This window comes from Eurosta solidaginis, chromosome 3 (genome assembly GCF_040869045.1).
Source record: "Eurosta solidaginis isolate ZX-2024a chromosome 3, ASM4086904v1, whole genome shotgun sequence".
NCBI classification, from domain to species: domain Eukaryota; kingdom Metazoa; phylum Arthropoda; class Insecta; order Diptera; family Tephritidae; genus Eurosta; species Eurosta solidaginis.
In genome coordinates, this window is record NC_090321.1 from 247,996,850 (window position 1) to 248,015,857 (window position 19,008).

A 19,008-nucleotide genomic window follows, 5' to 3' on the forward strand; every position below is an offset into this window, starting at 1 on the left:
ACATGAAAAACGAAACTTAATATACATATGTGTTTATATACATGTTTTTTAGAAGCTACATTAGTTCTCTTCACCTTACACCGGAAAACATCAAACTCGCTTTACAAATGCTATTAGAAATTGAAGATATACACACGATGCTGCCATATTGCAGTTTATATCAAGAGAGTACGCGGGTTGAGCAACATGATGATGAGCTCAAGGTTATGGTAATTATACATTAAATTAATTTAAAAATAATCTGCCCTGTGACGATTGTTGGTAGCCGGCACAAGAACCCATTTACATAGAATGCTACTACTCAGATTTTGACTTTGACGGACTACTGAGTCATATATCAGGCATAGCTAAAATTTTTGCTTTGATTTAAGTTCCCCAAACTCTATGCAACACGCCCACCTGAGCATACCTTGACCCATCTATCAAAGTAAAGGTTTGGGCTAAGTTTTCTATGCTAATCGAGCCTAAGGGACGATATACCATCTGCAAATCTAGTGAAACAATCGTTAGTCTCTTTTGTTGGGACAAAAGGACTGGACAAAATCGTTCGCATCAAAATTTTTAGAAAAAAAGCCTGAGTACCAAGTACTCGTGAAGTTCGATGGTGCGTCTGGAAGCTAATTGTTTTAAGTTAATCAGAGCTTTCCGAAGGGTTGAAGTTAAACCACAACAGAGGTAACTTTACCAGAAACAAATAGTTTCGAACTTTTTGATAATAGGTTCGTCGGATTCTTATCGAAAACAAACATTCCGAAAAAATCGAGATTTCGATTTGCTATAAGCTTGTCATTTTCTCTTTATTGGGTTTAGCGGCTTGCTATTGTAGGTTTATATGTGTATCATCACTTTTATATTGAAGTTTTGAAGGTATATGTTTTATAACAAACATATGAGTCGACGTTAAGAAATCGATAACATGCCGATAGCAAATTGGTAACACTGCGATATGAAATGGACAACTTTTCGATGACAAATCGATACAGGTTGGAAAAAAAATCATAACTTTTCGATAACACACCGATAACAAATCTATAAGTTTGCGAAAAAATATTGATAAAAAGTGGCACAATCGAAAATTTATAAAATGGAACAATTTGTTATGATCTTTGGGAAGGTGTTAATCTATACATTAGAGCGGGCCAAATTGTATGGATGGAATTTTTTTTTCATCAGGAGTATAGCAAAAACGTAAACTAAATATGATTATAAGAAAAATTGTTGAATACACCATAGCTGTAAGTCCGATTTCGAGTCCCCGACTTTTGCAAAATAGATATTTTGCCATATGAATGTAGGGATTGGCCAAAAAATCTTCAAAGCTTCTGACAGAATTATAGGAAAAATATTGGATTGAACTTACTTTAAAAGTATTTTACGTACATTTCAGAATCTGTATTAATATCTATAGTGCTTTTGAACTTTAGTAGAGATATCAGGCTTAAATTATAAGAAATTAGCCTAAAATGAACTTTTAACTACTACTATATTATCATTTTTAACAAATTTCTTATGGAAATTTTTTTTTCTTTACAGCTAAAATAAGTTCAGAACATTTCCAAAAACTTTCATTCGGAGAGTTTTTCTTTTTTGAATTCGTTTTCAAAAAAACAAAAACCTATATTTTCAAGTAATAAGCAAACAAGTAAGGAAGCATAATTTCGGTTGTAACCGAACATTACATACTCAGCTGAGAGCTTTGGAGTTTTATGGCATCAAAAGTATTCTAGAACAATTAAATTAAAAAGGGCGGAGCCACGCCCATTTTGAAATTTTCTTTTATTTTTGTATTTTGTTGCACCATATCATTACTGGAGTTGAATGTTGGCATAATTTACTTTTATGCTATAAAGATATTAAATTTTTTGTTAAAATTTGACTTAAAAAAAATTTTTTTTTAAAAGTGGGCGTGTTCGTCATCCGATTATGCTAATTTTTATTTAGCACACAAATAGTAATAGGAGTAACGTGCCTACCAAATTTCATCATGATATCTTCAACGACTGCCAAATTACAGCTTGCAAAACTTTTAAATTAACTTCTTTTAAAAGTGGGCGGTGCCACGCCCATTGTCCAAATATTTAATAATTTTATATTTTACGTCATAAGGTCAACGCACCTACCAAGTTTCATCGCTTAATCCGTATTTGGTAAAGAATTATCGCACTTTTTCGATTTTTCGAAATTTTCGATAGCGAAAAAGTGGGCGTGGTTATTGTCCGATATCGTTCATTTTAAATAGCGATCTGAGATGAGTGCCCAGGAACCTACATACCAAATTTGATCAAGATACCTCAAAATTTACTCAAATTATCGTGTTAACGGACAGACGGACGGACGGACGGACGGACGGACATGGCTCAATCGAATTTTTTTTCGATCCTGATGATTTTTATATATGGAAGTCTATATCTATGTCGATTCCTTTATACCTGTACAACCAACCGTTATCCAATCAAAATTAATATACTCTGTGAGCTCTGCTCGACTGAGTATAATGATAATATAGTAGTTAAAAGTTCATTTTAGGCTAATTTCTCATAATTTAAGCCTGATATCTCTACTAAAATTCAAAAACACTATAGATATTAATACCTTTAAAGTAAGCCCAATATGATATTGTAACGAATTTCCTGCAAATCCTCTTATTTGCCCTTTTGCTAGGATCGTATCGCTAAACTGTTGAATAAATAACTCCAATATTGAATAACGGAAAAATGGCCTTTATTAAAATACTTCACAATAACACTCAAACTGTGCAACGAATAGCTTAATAACCAAACTCATATCTTAAAGGAAACTGACTTTCAAAATAATAGTGCTATTGCTCGCTAGATATCGTCTTACTCGTAACTGCTTGACAATTCAAATCAAACTGAATTACTTCTTACTCGCCTGCATCGCTTTTATAGTTTACGCTGCATACTTCTAGGCTCTTCGATTTCCAGAAGTTACTAGTTGTTTCGGCTACAAAATCGCCAGCCACAACTACGTGCACAAATTATTGCTCTCTCTTGTGACAACTCAGATAAGGTATATGCATGTGTTTGTAGTTTACAGTCTCCCGCACACACATAAGCGTATAAGTAAATTCATCGGTGTGTGACATCTCATCTCTCGCTGCCTTGTATGTAAATGTTGCTCGTCGGAATGTGTACATATGTGTAGACGCAATTATTTATTCGTTTATGTAGATACATAATGATTGAATTATTGATGTGCATTCACGTCACTGCTTAGATTGGCTTAGAGCTGGCAGCACTCCTTAGTTTTGCTAATATTCGTAACACTGCCCTCCACCTAAGTCTGATCGTCCCGATCAGACAAATCTTTCGATCTAAACGCCGCTAGCATCTCCAAATGAACCACCTTTCTATTTCGTGGTTTCCCAATGGTTTGTATGCGGTAGATGGAATTACTGATCTTCTTCACAACCTTGTACGGGCCTTCCCAAATGCACCGAATTTTGGCTGGAACACCTTTCCGCCGGAGAGGGTTGTTTAACAGTACCAAATCTCCCTCCAAGAACCCTTCCGAATTATTGTTCTCATTGTACCTGCGTTTGATCTTACTACTCATTATCCTTAGTCGTTTCCTCACACTCTGTTGTTTGACCAATGAACTACTTCGCAGAGCTTGCGCTTGACGGATTGGCTTGACAGTATCATTCCGCCGTTTCCCAACAGAAGTGCGCGATGGCTTGAAACCACCCTTGCATGCTTCCTGCAAAATTCTTGCAGTCGTTTTAGTGCGTCCATTAGGGTTTGTCAATGCCGGTGTTTTTGTCGCAGGTACTTTTGATTTCGCTTTGTTTGGCCCATTCGTTTCATCAACCTTTACCTTTGACTTTCGTGGCCTTTGTCGACTTTTCTCCACCAGTACTCGATTACTGCTGAAACCTTTTTCCAAACTGAAGTTAATTGGCACATTCTGGTTCTTATAAAGCATCACCCTTTTCTGCATATCGATCTTGATGTCATGGTCAACCAAGAAATCCACTCCCAATATGACTTCATCAACGATCTCCGCCACAACGAATTTGTGTAAAACCATGACCTTCCCAATCAGTACTTCACATATCACTTCTCCCTGGACTTGGTTATACTCGCCTGTGACCGTACGCAACCTTGCTCCAGGTAACGGTTTAACTCTCCTGTTGACTAATTCAGATCGAATCAAGGAATGAGATGCGCCCGTATCTACAGTCAGTACACGCTCCTCGCCATCGACATTGCCTCTGACGGTAAGACTGCTCGATTTTCTACCAATTTGCAACACAGATATCATAGGACATTCAATAGCCGGGGCAAGTTTTCGTTCTTTACATTCGACACGCTCTTGCTCATCTCCTCCAGCTTTGCGTTTACGCCCACCCACATTGTTGGAACTATTAAGGCCAAGATCGCAATGACGTGCAATGTGACCGGACTTCCCGCATTTGAAGCATTTGATAACTTTTTCACTTCGCTTTTGCGATCCTTTCAGTGCCTCCAATATTTCGTCTACCCACTCTGGCCTTTCTACTTCCACACGGCGTGCTTTGAAAACTGGCTTACACAGAAGCGACGCTGTTTCTTGAATCAGAGCTTGTGACACCGTTTCTGCGAATGTTGGCTTTGGGTTTGCGTATGTAGCTCGCTTCGTTTCCACGTCCCGTATGCCATTTATGAAACTCTGGATTTTTACCCTTTCAGTGTATTCCACGGGTGCGTCCGCATTTGCAAGATGAGCCAATCTTTCAATATCTGAAGCAAACTCCTGCAATGTTTCATTTGCTTTTTGGTAGCGGTTTTGCAACTCAATTTGGAATATCTGTTTCCTATGCTCGCTTCCATAACGTCGTTCTACAGCAGCCATCAATGCTTCATAATTGTTCCGCTCTCCTTCGGGAATCGTCTGTAGAATTTCCGCTGCTGGCCCCTTCAATGCCACGAATAGTGCAGCAACTTTATCTTCCGCATTCCAGTTGTTCACTGCTGCGGTCTTCTCAAACTGTAGCTTAAAGACCTGGAAAGGAACAGAACCGTCAAAGGATGGTGTTTTTACCTTTGTATTGCTTGCTGAAACAGCTGGGCGGTTTAATTGCAACTCTTGTATACGACCTCTCAAAGCATCCACCTCGGCTTCGATTTTTTCCTCAAACTGCGTTATTTTCTCGTCCATACGTGCTTCGAGTTTTGATGATATACGCGCCTCTTGTGCTTCGAGTTGTACTGTTATGCGTGCCTCTTGTGCTTTCAGTTGTGTCTCCATTTTTGATGTAATCTGTGTCGACATTTCTGCCATACGCGTTTCTTGTGCTTCAATCTTCGATGTAATCTGTGTCGACATTTCTGACATACGCGTTTCTTGTGCTTCAATCTTGGATGTTATGCGTGTCTCCTGCGATTCTAGTTGTTATGCCATATATGTCTTCTGTTCTTCCATCTTGGATGTTATACGGTTCTCCTGCGATTCCATATATGTCTGCTGTTCTGCCAGTTGAGATGACACTGTCGATGTTTGAGCAGATATTGCAGCTAAAATCATGTTCAAGTCTGTACTGGTAACCGTCTGCGATGTTTCGTTCTTCTCTTCAATTTTTGTTGTCTCCTCGCCATCAAGATGAAAGACATGCTCTTCCACATCAATTCCTTCTGCTTCCATTGCTTCTCGTAGCCGTGCCTGAAGTTCGAGTTTAACGCCGCTTGTATTCAATCCACGGCTCTCCAACTCCTTCTTCAGTTGCGGGATCTTCAATTCACTTAACTTTGCCATGTCCTTGTTGTCCTCTAGAATTTATTCAACAATTCCTCTTCTGACACCAATTGTAACGAATTTCCTGCAAATCCTCTTATTTGCCCTTTTGCTAGGATCGTATCGCTAAACTGTTGAATAAATAACTCCAATATTGAATAACGGAAAAATGGCCTTTATTAAAATACTTCACAATAACACTCAAACTGTGCAACGAATAGCTTAATAACCAAACTCATATCTTAAAGGAAACTGACTTTCAAAATAATAGTGCTATTGCTCGCTAGATATCGTCTTACTCGTAACTGCTTGACAATTCAAATCAAACTGAATTACTTCTTACTCGCCTGCATCGCTTTTATAGTTTACGCTGCATACTTCTAGGCTCTTCGATTTCCAGAAGTTACTAGTTGTTTCGGCTACAAAATCGCCAGCCACAACTACGTGCACAAATTATTGCTCTCTCTTGTGACAACTCAGATAAGGTATATGCATGTGTTTGTAGTTTACAGTCTCCCGCACACACATAAGCGTATAAGTAAATTCATCGGTGTGTGACATCTCATCTCTCGCTGCCTTGTATGTAAATGTTGCTCGTCGGAATGTGTACATATGTGTAGACGCAATTATTTATTCGTTTATGTAGATACATAATGATTGAATTATTGATGTGCATTCACGTCACTGCTTAGATTGGCTTAGAGCTGGCAGCACTCCTTAGTTTTGCTAATATTCGTAACAATATTTTTCCTATAATTCAATCAGAAGCTATGAAGATTTTTTGGCAAAACGCTACATTCATATGGCAAAATATCTATTTTGCAAAAGTCGGGGACTCGAAATCGGACTTACAGCTATGGTGTCGTCAACAATTTTTCTTAGAATCATCTGTACATTACGTTTTTGCTATGCTCCTGATAGAAAAAAATTTGACCCGCTCTACCATGCATATACAAATACACAATACTACATACCCAAACGTTAGGCCAAGTTTACATGTAACGAGAGTAGGTATCTTCGTCTTCGCACTTGTCAAGTAGTTGGTAATCTCAACGATAATTGGTAGTTATAAACAAACTCTAGGGGTGCCGATACTTTTTCCTAGACCTAAAGATAGTTGTTGGCTGCCGCCGACGTGTGGTGGTAGCGTGCTATGCTTATCACACCGAAGATGCTGGACTCAAGTCGCGGCGAAAGCAACATAAAACATCAAGAAATAAGTTTTTTCAATTAGAAAAAAGTTTATCTAATCGGGGCGCCCCTCGGTAGTGAGTTGGCAACCACTCCGAGTGTATTTCTGCCATGAAAAACTTCTCAGTGAAAACTCAGACGACGCAAATTGTTGGATATTTTCTCTAGTTGGAAACACCAAACAAAAGAGAAACGTCAAAAAGCGACCTAAATGGCCGACCGACAGAATTGCCAGCTAGTAAGTCTAACTTCGAGGGATAGGATTTATTCTATATTAGTGCATGTATAAAGATGGGTTTAAAGTCGAACATCAATAGTCGTGGTAGGGTTGAATCTTTCTAATAACTAGAATAATCTATGACTAACAATTCATTAGGTGACTGTACCAAAAAAAGTGAATATTAGGGATATTCTGAGTCCTGCAGTTGATGAAGTAGTATTTGTACCGCCTTTAAGTTCTCATTCACAAAATGAATATGAAGTAGACTTACTTTTCGTTAATGCTCATGAGGATGCGAATACAAATTCAGAACTTCGCCGTTATGTGGGAACCTTAGGAGGAATTCAAAACGGTTTTGTATACGTTAAAGCCGATGAACTTAATTATGGAGATATGAATAAAATATTGCTGGGTATTCGCAAACTACAATTTGATAAGTACGACATAATCTTCCGTCCAAACCGCTATTCGGTTCGATATCAACATCGCGCCTTAGATTTATTGGATAACGATAAACTGAAATATGTTTTCCCCGGCGGCGAATTACCAAAAGTTGAAGCTATCACAAACCTTAAGTAAGTAATACTAAATCATAGATATGGATACATATGTAACGCAAGCTGAGGTTAAACTAGGCGATCCGTAAGGGATTCACATACAATTAATGAGTACATACACTGAAAGAAATGGTGCCAGTAAAATCAACAAATCTGTTCTATTGTTCTTGACTTAACGGAGATTCGGTGAAATTATGGTTAATTCGACCGAGTTCTTTGTCAGGCGAACAAATAAGTTTAGTCATTTCAACAGAAGAGAAATTGTCGCTCTTAAGTTAACAAAATTCTGTAAAATTGACATATTCCTAATCAATCTAACAGATTTTTCTGTTAACACAACAGCGAACAACAGCGATACCGGGACACTTATTTATCGGGTACAATTTTGCAACTACTCCTCTAAGCGAAATGCAAAATTGCGCCCTCTTATTGCAAAAGTTTTGTTTGAAGGAACAGGATTTTTCCAGAATTGGTAACATTTTGTTCAAGTTTTTACGAATTTTCACTCACGCGAACGAATCTAATAAGATAATAAAAAAACATCCATTTTTAATGTTGATGTTTTCGACAGAATAAAAGTTTGAGTTGTTTTGGAATCGTTTCAAAATAAAGTGTTACGAGAATTAAACTTGCTGAATTACATGTATAGTTACTCCAATGGTGTATTACCTTCCAGCGTTTGCATTATTTACTTTCTATAGCTTTCAAATTCTCCATTTAAAATGTTATGTCAAACATTTATACTACAAGTTTTGTTCGAAAATCACGTGTGGCAACTCTACATGCGAGAGAAGAAATTGAGAATAAGCAGTAAAGTAACGCGCCGCCAAGATCAAAGCTATAAATTAAATAAATTATAAAATTTGGTGAAAGTGGGTTTAATAAAACAAAGTAATAAATTGTATAATGTTTAATGTATGTGTATAATGTTCAATTGTAAAGTTGAAATAAAGTTCTTGAAACCGACGCCAATGTGGTTTAACAAACGGTACATGCTCTTATTTTCGCTAGAGCATGTACTAACGCGTGTGTGAATATGTATTCACATATTTACGTATATATATGGCAACATACTTTCGTACAAAGCTTTCGATTGTGATTCGGAACAAGTTTTGTTTATTTTAAATCAGATTTAAGTTATTATTATTTTAATTAATATTACCAAATATAGCAATAAAATCATTTGAAATGAAATGTACTTATGTGTAACTTATACAAAAAAAAAACTACGTATGTTTAAAAATATACTTATTCGGCTTTTATTTTTTCAACAGGTATTAATGTCATAGGTATGGACAGAAAACTCTCTTGATGTAAAAGTTTACGCTATTAATCTAGAAAAAAACAGAAATATCTGTCATTTAAACAGATTTCACTGTCAGTGTCATTTCGACAATAACACTGTTAAATTAACAGTTTACGTTGGTTATTTCGAATGAACAGAAATCCCTTTCATATTAACAGTTTTGATTGATATTCTTAGAGCGACAGTAATAAGTGTTAATTTAACAAAACTATGGGTAAAGTATAATGAAACAACTTTTTTGTTTATTTGACTACTAAAACGGGCAATTACGAATCAAGGATTTGTGCGCAGTTGATTCAACATCTTGTTGCGATGGATACAAATTTACAGAAATTTCGGTTGATTTTACCAGTCTTTTTCTTTCAGTGTAGTGCTATCAGAAATTAGTTCAGCGTCCAAAATAGAAAACCCTTTCAAAAACTGCGAGCTATTTTATAATAGAATACACATGTGACGCAACGACGCAGCATTCAACCAGAATACCCCTTATGAGCCTACAGTTCCCTCTATATAATGATGAGGGTAACTTTGTTGGTTGTAATACCTGCGCATGATCTTCCACACTTTGCAGCCCTGCGCTTTGTTCTACGCCTTTCCTGCTCTGTCGATTATGTGCAACACTCGCCTTTTTTTAATCTCGCCCAATCTGATTGGGACGTCTATAACGCAAGCCTCGAGGGATATGATATTTTTAGCTAGCTCATCTGCTTTTTCTTTCCATACATTTTTTACATTCTAACACACTTTAAGATGTTGTGCTATGCGAGATTATTGCCTAAATTGTCGCTCTTCTGTCAATATATAAGTCGACGTGGTTGCAGTTTATGCTATTATCTTCCAGTGTTTCTACCGCTTTGGTTGCGACTGCTGGGTCTCCTGAAAAACAGTACAGTGATCAGGTAGCTTGTAGGATCTGTTTATTTCCGAATCAGCGCAGACCGTACATGCAAACACCTAGATATTAATATCAAGCTGTTCAATTTTGTCCAGTTAATCTATGCAATATGAATTTGCATGCTTACTTTTTTCCCATTTCACTAATTGTATTACTCGTGTAAAGTTTGTATCTTCCCGCTTATAACTTTTAAGCCCATCACCTGTTGGTGAGCTTTTTCTTCATTATGAGGATTATTCCGCTTTCATAACCTATCGTAACCGTCATTATAGTTCGGATTTATTTCCATTTGCATCCACTTTGCTTTATTTCCCTTCTAAGTATTTGGGTATTAAATTCCCTTAACTTTGATCTGAACCCATTTTTAAGAACTTTCTGATTTCTCGCATTATTGCTATTAGCTAATAACACTGAACTGCGAAAAAATACGTTAGAGACTGTATGCTATCAAACCCCTTAAAATATAGTACAATCTCAAACTATACTGTACTTCGTCTTAGTTACTACAAGTTAAAATCAAACAGACCACCTTCTCGCATGAACCTCACCTTTTTATAATTTGGCAATGCTACCATCTTCCTTCCTAGAAGACTCTTCACTTTATTCGACAGTTGATAAACTAAAGACCTAGTCAATTCTCAGCCTTTTCTTCTATGCCTCAGTATAATATCAGGGTTCCGATACCCGATTTACAATGTATTGTTAAGGCGATATCAACTAGAAAATATTAGATGAGTAGATTTGAAACATATATATTTAAAGTTTTAGTTTTTGGTGACAAAACGGGGTCATGACCTTGATGTTTTTTTTTTTAGTTTGGAAATCATTAATAAACAGATTAACGAAAATCCGGAACAGTTGCAAGCTGTAAAACAAATTGTGGGCGGTGCGAATCCGCATAGTCCGTATATAGTCGTTGGACCACCAGGTAAGTAGAAAATTTATAATGTTGATTTCAGGTAGGTTAGGCTGAACTGGCCATTCAATAAAGAACTCGCGTTTCTTCCTGCATCTCGCACTTACTACATCTGCTATTACTTACGAGACCCTGCCTATAAGTAGGCATGTGACGACAGAAGGCAATGTCCAGTTAAAATGTCCATCGTGAGTTTAAGTCTTCTCTCTTTAGAGATATAAGCAACTTGTCAGTCGAATGCCCTTCCTGTTTGATGGACTATATCATCCCAAATATCGTAGGTTTTGTTAATGATGTTAGGAATTTTGCAGCCCCGCGTCTTTGTCCACGCCTTTCCTGCTTGATGGCTCATACACAAATCCTGTCTCCTTTTAATTTTTCCCAAACGGATTAGGTAGTCTACTGTTTTTTTTTTTTTTATCGAGTATGCTCCGGCCTGAGCGAAGTCTCCAATGCTTCTTTGTACTCTAGCCTTACCCTTGGTCGCCCCCAGTCTAACTATTAATATATATACTGACGATACTGCAGCTTAAGTATGCTTCCTCCAAATATTTTGTGCTGCTTTCTTCACGACTACAACTTTCGGCTGAAAGACTGGGGATCTTCTTATTTCTGGACCGACTCTGTGAACCGCAGACCCCACCACTAAAGTTCCTTAACATTAACTTTATTTACTTTACTTCCTTTTCCTTTGCCTCTTTAGTTTTCCTTTCCTTTACTAATCTGGCTTTCCTACTATTTCCTTTTCTTTTATTTCCATTCTATACCTTCCCTTTACTTTATTTTGTTTCATTTAATTAAATTTTTTTCATTTTTTTTAATATTTTTTTTTATCAACAATTTTTGTTGTTATATCTGCCTACTGATTTGTAAGATCGCGAGTTCGAATCGAGCTCAAGGCCTAACAATAATTTTTATTATTATTATTGTTATGATAAATTTTTTCTTAATTGAAAAAATTTTTAAATTAGTATAGAAGAAAGAAAAAATTTAGATAACTGTCAAAGCTCGTTGTATAGATCCATTTCGGGAACTGCTAAATTCCTTCATCGGCAACGTTTAGGTGCCGCTGCTATAACCATTCAGCCATCACAGCGGTTTTTTGTTTGTCTTCATTAATCCTATTTCTATTCTGGTTCGTGCCAATTGATATTCACAACACTGCGACATCTGTTGCAGAATGGATGTGAAAATTGGACTTGTTTGACGGCAATGCTGCCATAGTGTCATATTCGATTCGAACCCGCGATCTTACAAATCAGTAGGCCGATATAACAACAAAAATTGTTAATACATCCCAGAGCACGGGGAAAAAAAGCGTCAATAAAATATGACACTATGGCAGCATTGCCATCAAACAAGTCCAATTTTCACACCCATTCTGCAACAGATATCGCAGTGTTGTGAATATCAATTGGCACGAACCAGAATAGAACTATGATTAATGAAGACAAACAAAAAACCGCTGTGATGGCTAAATGGTTATAGCAGCGGCACCTAAACGTTGCCGATGAAGGAATTTAGCAGTTCCCGAAATGGATCTATACAACGAGCTTTGGCAGTTGTCGTAAAATTTTTTCTTTCTTCTATTCTAATTTAAAAATTTTTTCAGTTTAGAAAAAATTTATCATAACAATAATAATGATAAAAAATTATTTTATTTTATTTTACTAACCTGCAAAGTATGTATCTAGTACACACAACTGCTTGGCCCACAAAAATATAATACTCCAACTTGAATATACTGGTTTGTTTTTTGAATATCAGCAAAAAATTGCACATTTACTCATATGTTCTGACTCTTCCTAACCTAAACTTCCAACAAAACAACTATGTATACACTTTTTGTTCATTTGCCAAAGAGATCAAATCTGAATGCGCACGAGCAAAAGAATAAAAATTTATGTTTTTAGCAGGTTCTGAAGTCGTTTTAAAATAGTCGTGTCTGCTGAGCGAGTTGTCCCCCTTAAATAATACTTTTCGTTTCAGCTAACTACGAAAAAAAGGAAATATATATCAGAAGACTTTATAGAGTATATCCAGATGAAAATAATGACCTCATTTTCAAATTAAGAGGCGGTCCCTTTTATTTCATATGACGACTGACCCAGTCTAATGTTCTGGATAATCTTTTATAGGTACCGGCAAAACAACAACAATTGTGGAGGCAATCTTACAACTGTACATACAAAATCCCGATAATCACATTCTAGTTACAAGCGGCTCGAATTCGGCTTGCGATACGGTCGCCCTAAAAATATGCGAACATTTTGAGACCAATTCACGTCTTAAAGAATTGTCCCTACAGCGAAGTGGTAAGGATGCAAAAAATGAGCAACTACCGCCACAAGATATATTACGCGTTTTTTCAAACTCATGGATTAAGAGGAACGGGTTTAAAAATATGAATTCTTTAGTTATGGAAAATGCAAATTTTTCTCGTCGTGAACTTATCTCACCAGCAGTTAGTGTGTTACAAAATTATAATATTCTTGTTGTAACTCTCTGTACCATGGGGCGATTACGTACGGGTATCTCGGGTGATTGGCCTTTTACCCATGTCTTCATTGACGAAGCGGCCGCTATAACGGAAGCGGAAGCTTTAGTTGCCATAACGAGTGTTAATACAAATATCTGCCGTATAATCATATCGGGAGACCCAAAACAACTGGGTCCGGTTGTAATGTCAAAGGTAGCAGGAGAACTAGGCCTTAACAACTCAATAATGAAACGTTTGCTTGAACGTGACTGTTATGCGGTGAAAGGAGATGGTTCATATGATCGTACTTTACAAATGCGTCTACTTCAAAACTATCGTTCACATCCGGAAATTTTACGATTGTTTAATCATTTGTACTACAACAACAAGCTGATACCAAAAGTTCAAAAAGGTATGAAGTTATGTGAAGCTGTATCAATACAAGGCAAGGCAAATCTATACAAAGTGATGGCAAAGCGAATTCAGACTTCAATCCGATTCGCTGTGCAGCAAAATGTCAAGTCAAAAGAAAATTAGCGTTGATTTCGATTAACTGACATCTCACTGTACCAAAGAGTTGCATGGAAATTATCAAGAAGAAACAATCACCTGATGGAATACCATCACCAAGGCGAATTTAGTACCAGGTGGTGTTATTCCATCAGCTGATTGCTTCTTCTTGATAATTTTCCATACAAAGCCTTGTACAACAAAATGTCAGTTAATCGAAATCTATGAAAATTTTCATTTGACTTAACATTCATCTGCACAGCGAATTGATTGAATTCGCCTTGACCATCACCTTGTACTGAATTCGCCTTGAGATGCATATATGTTGACTGAATTCTAAGGTGGTGTAGTCATGTCCGCTTGGTTAATCTAGTAAAAAAATGGCAACATTCTCTTATTTACATATACAATTTTGTCGTCCATAAAGAATGCCCTTAGTATGCGCCAGGATGAATCTATGAAGTGCATACGTGCAACCTAGATTTAACTCTCTGTTAAATCAGACACCGTGCTAATTAATGCTTCTCAAACAAAAATAGCTTGTTAAAATATTGGTTGTTGTATAGGGATGAGAATCAAGGGAGGAAGATGTAAGGGAGAGGATAGTAGAGAGAGCAAGGATGCATCGTAACGTTAATTTTAACGTTTACCAAAAAAATCAATCGTTTTTGTTGATTCAGATTTTTAACGTTTAGGTAATAAACGAAATTATATCGTTTTTCGTTTTTTAACACACACGAAGTCCAATCATTGATTTTGAACACCCGAGCAGCAGTAGCAGATAGCTACCCCTACTCAAGCACAAATACATAGGAACACTGCTCGGCTCCCCCCGCGGGTTATGGGGCTTAGAATATACCCGCGGTAGGTATGCCTGTCGTAAGAGGCGACTAAAATACCAAATTGGTAGCGCAACCCTTTCAAGGGGTTGCCAGCGCATTATATAGCTTCTCCAACCCAATTCTCAACCTCACCTACCCGTGGCGAATCCCGAGGCTCTGGCGAGCCCGAACTCCTCATGGATCTAGGGGATTGGAGGGCGGAATGACCTAGAAGGTTTTATGTGGTCATACCAAATCGTACCCGAGATGGTCGTGCTAGTAACTTTATGGTTCTTGTTACCGAAACGTACCGGATCTGCATACGGCAAAGGACCATCAACATCGATAACACTCCCCAAGGCCTTCGGAAAGTGTCCTTATCGCTACAACAACAACAACAACAAGAACGCTGCTCGGCTGCTACAACATAAAAAAAACAGAGAAACTGACACACCACCTTCGCCTCAAAAAAAGTTATGTCCCAGCCTATTCGTAAAACTTTTTGATTTTTTTCTTTTAATTTATTTTTTACTTAGAGAGCCTTTTGAAGTTCGATAATCTTTCCATTATGACGAATAAAAAATTTCCAATAATTTTTGAAAGCGTTTGCGGAAAGTTAGGCTCTTCAGGAAATTCAAAGAGCAGCTATAATCAAGCAGAAATCGATAAAATTATATATATAATTAATCAGCTGAAAAAACATACCGATTTAGAAAATATCGGTATTGTCTCACCCTATCGATTGCAATGTGATCGCCTTAAAAAGGAATTATATAGCCAGAAATTAGAAGGCATCGAAGTGGGAACGACCGAATTATACCAAGGACGTGAAAAGCCTATAATTATAGCTTCGTTTGTAAAATCATTTTGTCATTTGGGTTTTGTAACCGATCCACAGGTTTGTATTTAGTGTCATATTTTTTAATGTCACATAATAAATATAGTTTTTATTTTTTATTTTCAGCGCCTAAACGTCATACTCTCCCGAGCACAATCGCTGCTCATACTCGTTGGAAATCCGAGAACGTTACAAGAAAACAACGATTACAAATTTATAATAGACGAATGTAAAGCAATGGGAACTTTTCATTAACTTTAATTGGATGAATATAGTAGGTATTTAAATGTTTTATTGCCACTCTGGGATATCGATTTGGTACGGTCCGGAAACTAACAGCATTAAGCTGCGATTTAATCTGATTTTAGTCTGTTTACTTTTATTGTCTAAATTAAAATCACCCTTTGCAGACTAATATGATTGCAACTTATGTAGGACTCAGCCGATTTTAGGATATATTTGGATAACTCACGATTTTTGGGGTGTCCGCGGAAAATCTGTCATACAATCATTCTTAGATTTTCGAGATCTAAAAGAAAAATTTTATGACTTCATAGGTGTATTCACTTTTGTCTTTTTTTGTAACACTGTGTTATACGCATATTAACAATATACGCAAGTATCTTGGACTTTTTTGATTGCAACAACAAACTGCCTCCACGGTATACCCTGGTTGATCTGTCGAGCGTCGGTATGTCTTCGATTAGCGCTGATATCGGTACACCTCACCTTTGAGAAGTTCCATTGCAAATATCATACTTTCTACCAAGGCTTCCCAATATGCTACCCCATTTTTAATGCCTGAACGGGACAATCTGAGTCTCTTATAGGTATAATGTACACAAAATATTCCGAATAGAGTTTCATATAAGAAATAAATTATGAGCTGTTTATGGGCGTAATAGCAGATTAATCGGCCTCTTATTTAGGAGTCTGGCCGGACTCCTATTAAGGCTCAAGTAATGCATGAAACAAGGCTCATATCGGACGACCACTCTAAGAAGTGAAATACACTCATTTTGGGCTCTTAAACGAGTTTATAATGAATGTAAGCGCTCTGATTTAGGTGTCCTTTGTGACACTTTTTTGACTCTGAATTTTTGCTGGGTATAAGACCTGAAATTAGATTTCTATGAGGTCATTTTTGAAGACTTCTTTATAAATTTTAGAAAACCCGAGTGTTACATCGAATATTTATAATATAAAATGTTTAGTTAAATTACGTAAATAGTGTTTATATTATATTGATTTGATTTTAAACTTTACTTTTAGAAGAACGTTGTTGATGGAGCGAAGTTTGCGAAAATCGATTGCCGCATTAAAAAAGATTCCCGAACAGATTATTTTGAATATTACTTTTCATGTATTATTTTAAGAGTGTTGTTTGGAGTAATTTTTTTTTAACTTTAGGTTTATACTTTTTTATCGAAAAGTTTGTACTCGTTATACAAAGTTATAAAAAAAGTGCGTTCAGTTTTTTACTTTTATTTGTAGTGGTAATAGTTTTTTGTATACTAAATCAACTTAATTTAAGATTAAACATAATTATAAAAACAATAATGTCATAATAATGAAGACAAATTATTGCAAAAACGGAATATCTCAGCCCGAAAAATAAGCGTATGTTCAGAGAAGTCATTTTAAAGCCAATTCAGTGAAAGGACGTTTTTCAAAAGTATGCTGGCAAAGGTCGCTTTCGAATGGTTGATGAAATGTATATAAGATAGTTTATTTTAAGTTCATTTTACTCATGTTCAGTTTGATTTTAAAGATTCATTATTTTATAAACTATAAATTTTTTCTTATAAGTTAAAGTTTTAAAGCAACAGTTGAAGTATTATATTTTTACCATAATTATTGTTCTTTAAAAATAAGTTTTTTAAAACTATGAAACTTTGGTCTTGTCATTCTTTTAACGAAGGTAGGGTTCAACCCTTAAAAAACATAGGCCGTTTAAATAACGTTAATAAAAAATACAACTTAAAATAAATGATCGACGTGTTTTTTGTCGACCCTTTAAACAAAGACGCAAATGCTCCGTATGGGTCCCAACATCATTTTGGCTCCGACTGGCTCCCAACAGCAACCAAATCGACTTCAGTGGAATAACACAAAATAGTCACAGCATTCTTTGAAAATAAAATGTTTCATTACTTTGGTGCCGGAATGCCCCACAATCAAACAAACGGCGAAAAAATCCATCGACATTAATTTACTATTGCTCCGGCTGGCTCCCACCAATTCCAATGCAACTCGACTTAAAACCATATAAGATCCCTAATTATTCCTCAGTACGAAAACATTTTAAAGAATACATAGATCGACATTTTTTAAACCATGACACTAGACTGGCTTGCTTGTGATCTGAAATTGATAACGTCGTGGCGTTCTGATGCGCATAGCACTAGTTCTCTGAATGCGCTTCGCTATCATTTATCATCACGATCTTACCGAACAGCAACCTGCTGCTTCCATTTTAGGATTTCAGGAAGCGCTGAAAAACAACTGATAGAATGTTGCTAAGTTTAAAGGAACGCCAGGCCGGGAAGCGTGAGTTGGAGTAGCTTCAGCTGGCTAAAAGGGACAAGCAGAACAAATTTCTACAGGAGCAGTTATGGCGATCCAATCACCGATGTACAGAGGTTGTTTAAGTGACGTAGGTAATACTGCACTTTCTTGATAAAAAACATAAAGCTGCGGGCAAGGAAGAGCTGCGTGAAGGACTAAAACCCAAAGTCAATGAACTGATTGGACCAAATCAGTGCGGCTTCACACCATAATTGACCAAACTTTCACGATTAACCAAGTTCAGAAGACCCAGGAATCTGTTGCGGTTTGAAAACTTCCGCCAATCATCTGATTTTGTGGTTGAATTTTCGAGCATTATTATACTATCACGCATTATGGCGTGACTGTGTTGTTTTGTGACATTGACGCCGCGCTGGGTAGCCTACAATAATCTAATCGGCGGTAGGCATCTAATGCGAAGTATGTCCACTTGTCTTATTAGCTTCAAAATTGCTCTCAGAGAGCAGGTATAATAATCAAATGAAGAATGCAATCAGTCCTTTAAATCGAAGGTTACATATGTTGACATGGTGTCTGAAGAAAATGTATCCTTAGTGTACACTAGAGACGTCAGTTAATGAAAGAGTTATTCGCGCTCACTTCACACATATTATCATTCCCTTTTGTTTGATAGTAGCTGAACAAGCAAAGTAGGCTTTTGTTTATTTGAGTAATTCAAAAACAAATAATTTGCAAACAAAACGCTCTTGCACATAATGTTTTAATTGTTTGGTGTTAGCAATATATTTATTTTTATTTTTGTTAGACTAACGCAATAAAATAATATTTTTAAGCATATTCACTATTTTTTTTTTTAATTGCTAAAAAACAAGCGTGCATGTGTCTTGTCTCATTGCTCGTTAATCAACTACTAAACCGCTACTACCACGACGATATTAGTTTTACCAACACAGCTGCAAGTTTATTTTTAAACGGTTTTATTTAGCTTGACTTGACCGGCCGTTGTGTACGAA

At 36.6% G+C, this 19,008-nt stretch overlaps 1 protein-coding gene across 1 annotated transcript in view; it reads left to right on the plus strand.

Moving 5' to 3' along the window:
* Nucleotides 1-17,164, plus strand: part of LOC137246120 (uncharacterized) — a 197,791-nt gene extending 180,627 nt beyond the window's left edge. The window contains exons 15-21 of the mRNA XM_067777213.1: nucleotides 53-209; nucleotides 7,301-7,719; nucleotides 10,718-10,830; nucleotides 12,957-13,709; nucleotides 15,165-15,526; nucleotides 15,593-15,740; nucleotides 16,739-17,164. Coding sequence (XP_067633314.1) covers nucleotides 53-209; nucleotides 7,301-7,719; nucleotides 10,718-10,830; nucleotides 12,957-13,709; nucleotides 15,165-15,526; nucleotides 15,593-15,721 — 1,933 coding nt within the window. The 3' untranslated portion in view covers nucleotides 15,722-15,740; nucleotides 16,739-17,164. The remainder of the gene's footprint in view (nucleotides 1-52; nucleotides 210-7,300; nucleotides 7,720-10,717; nucleotides 10,831-12,956; nucleotides 13,710-15,164; nucleotides 15,527-15,592; nucleotides 15,741-16,738) is intronic.
* Nucleotides 17,165-19,008: the final 1,844 nt, after the last annotated feature.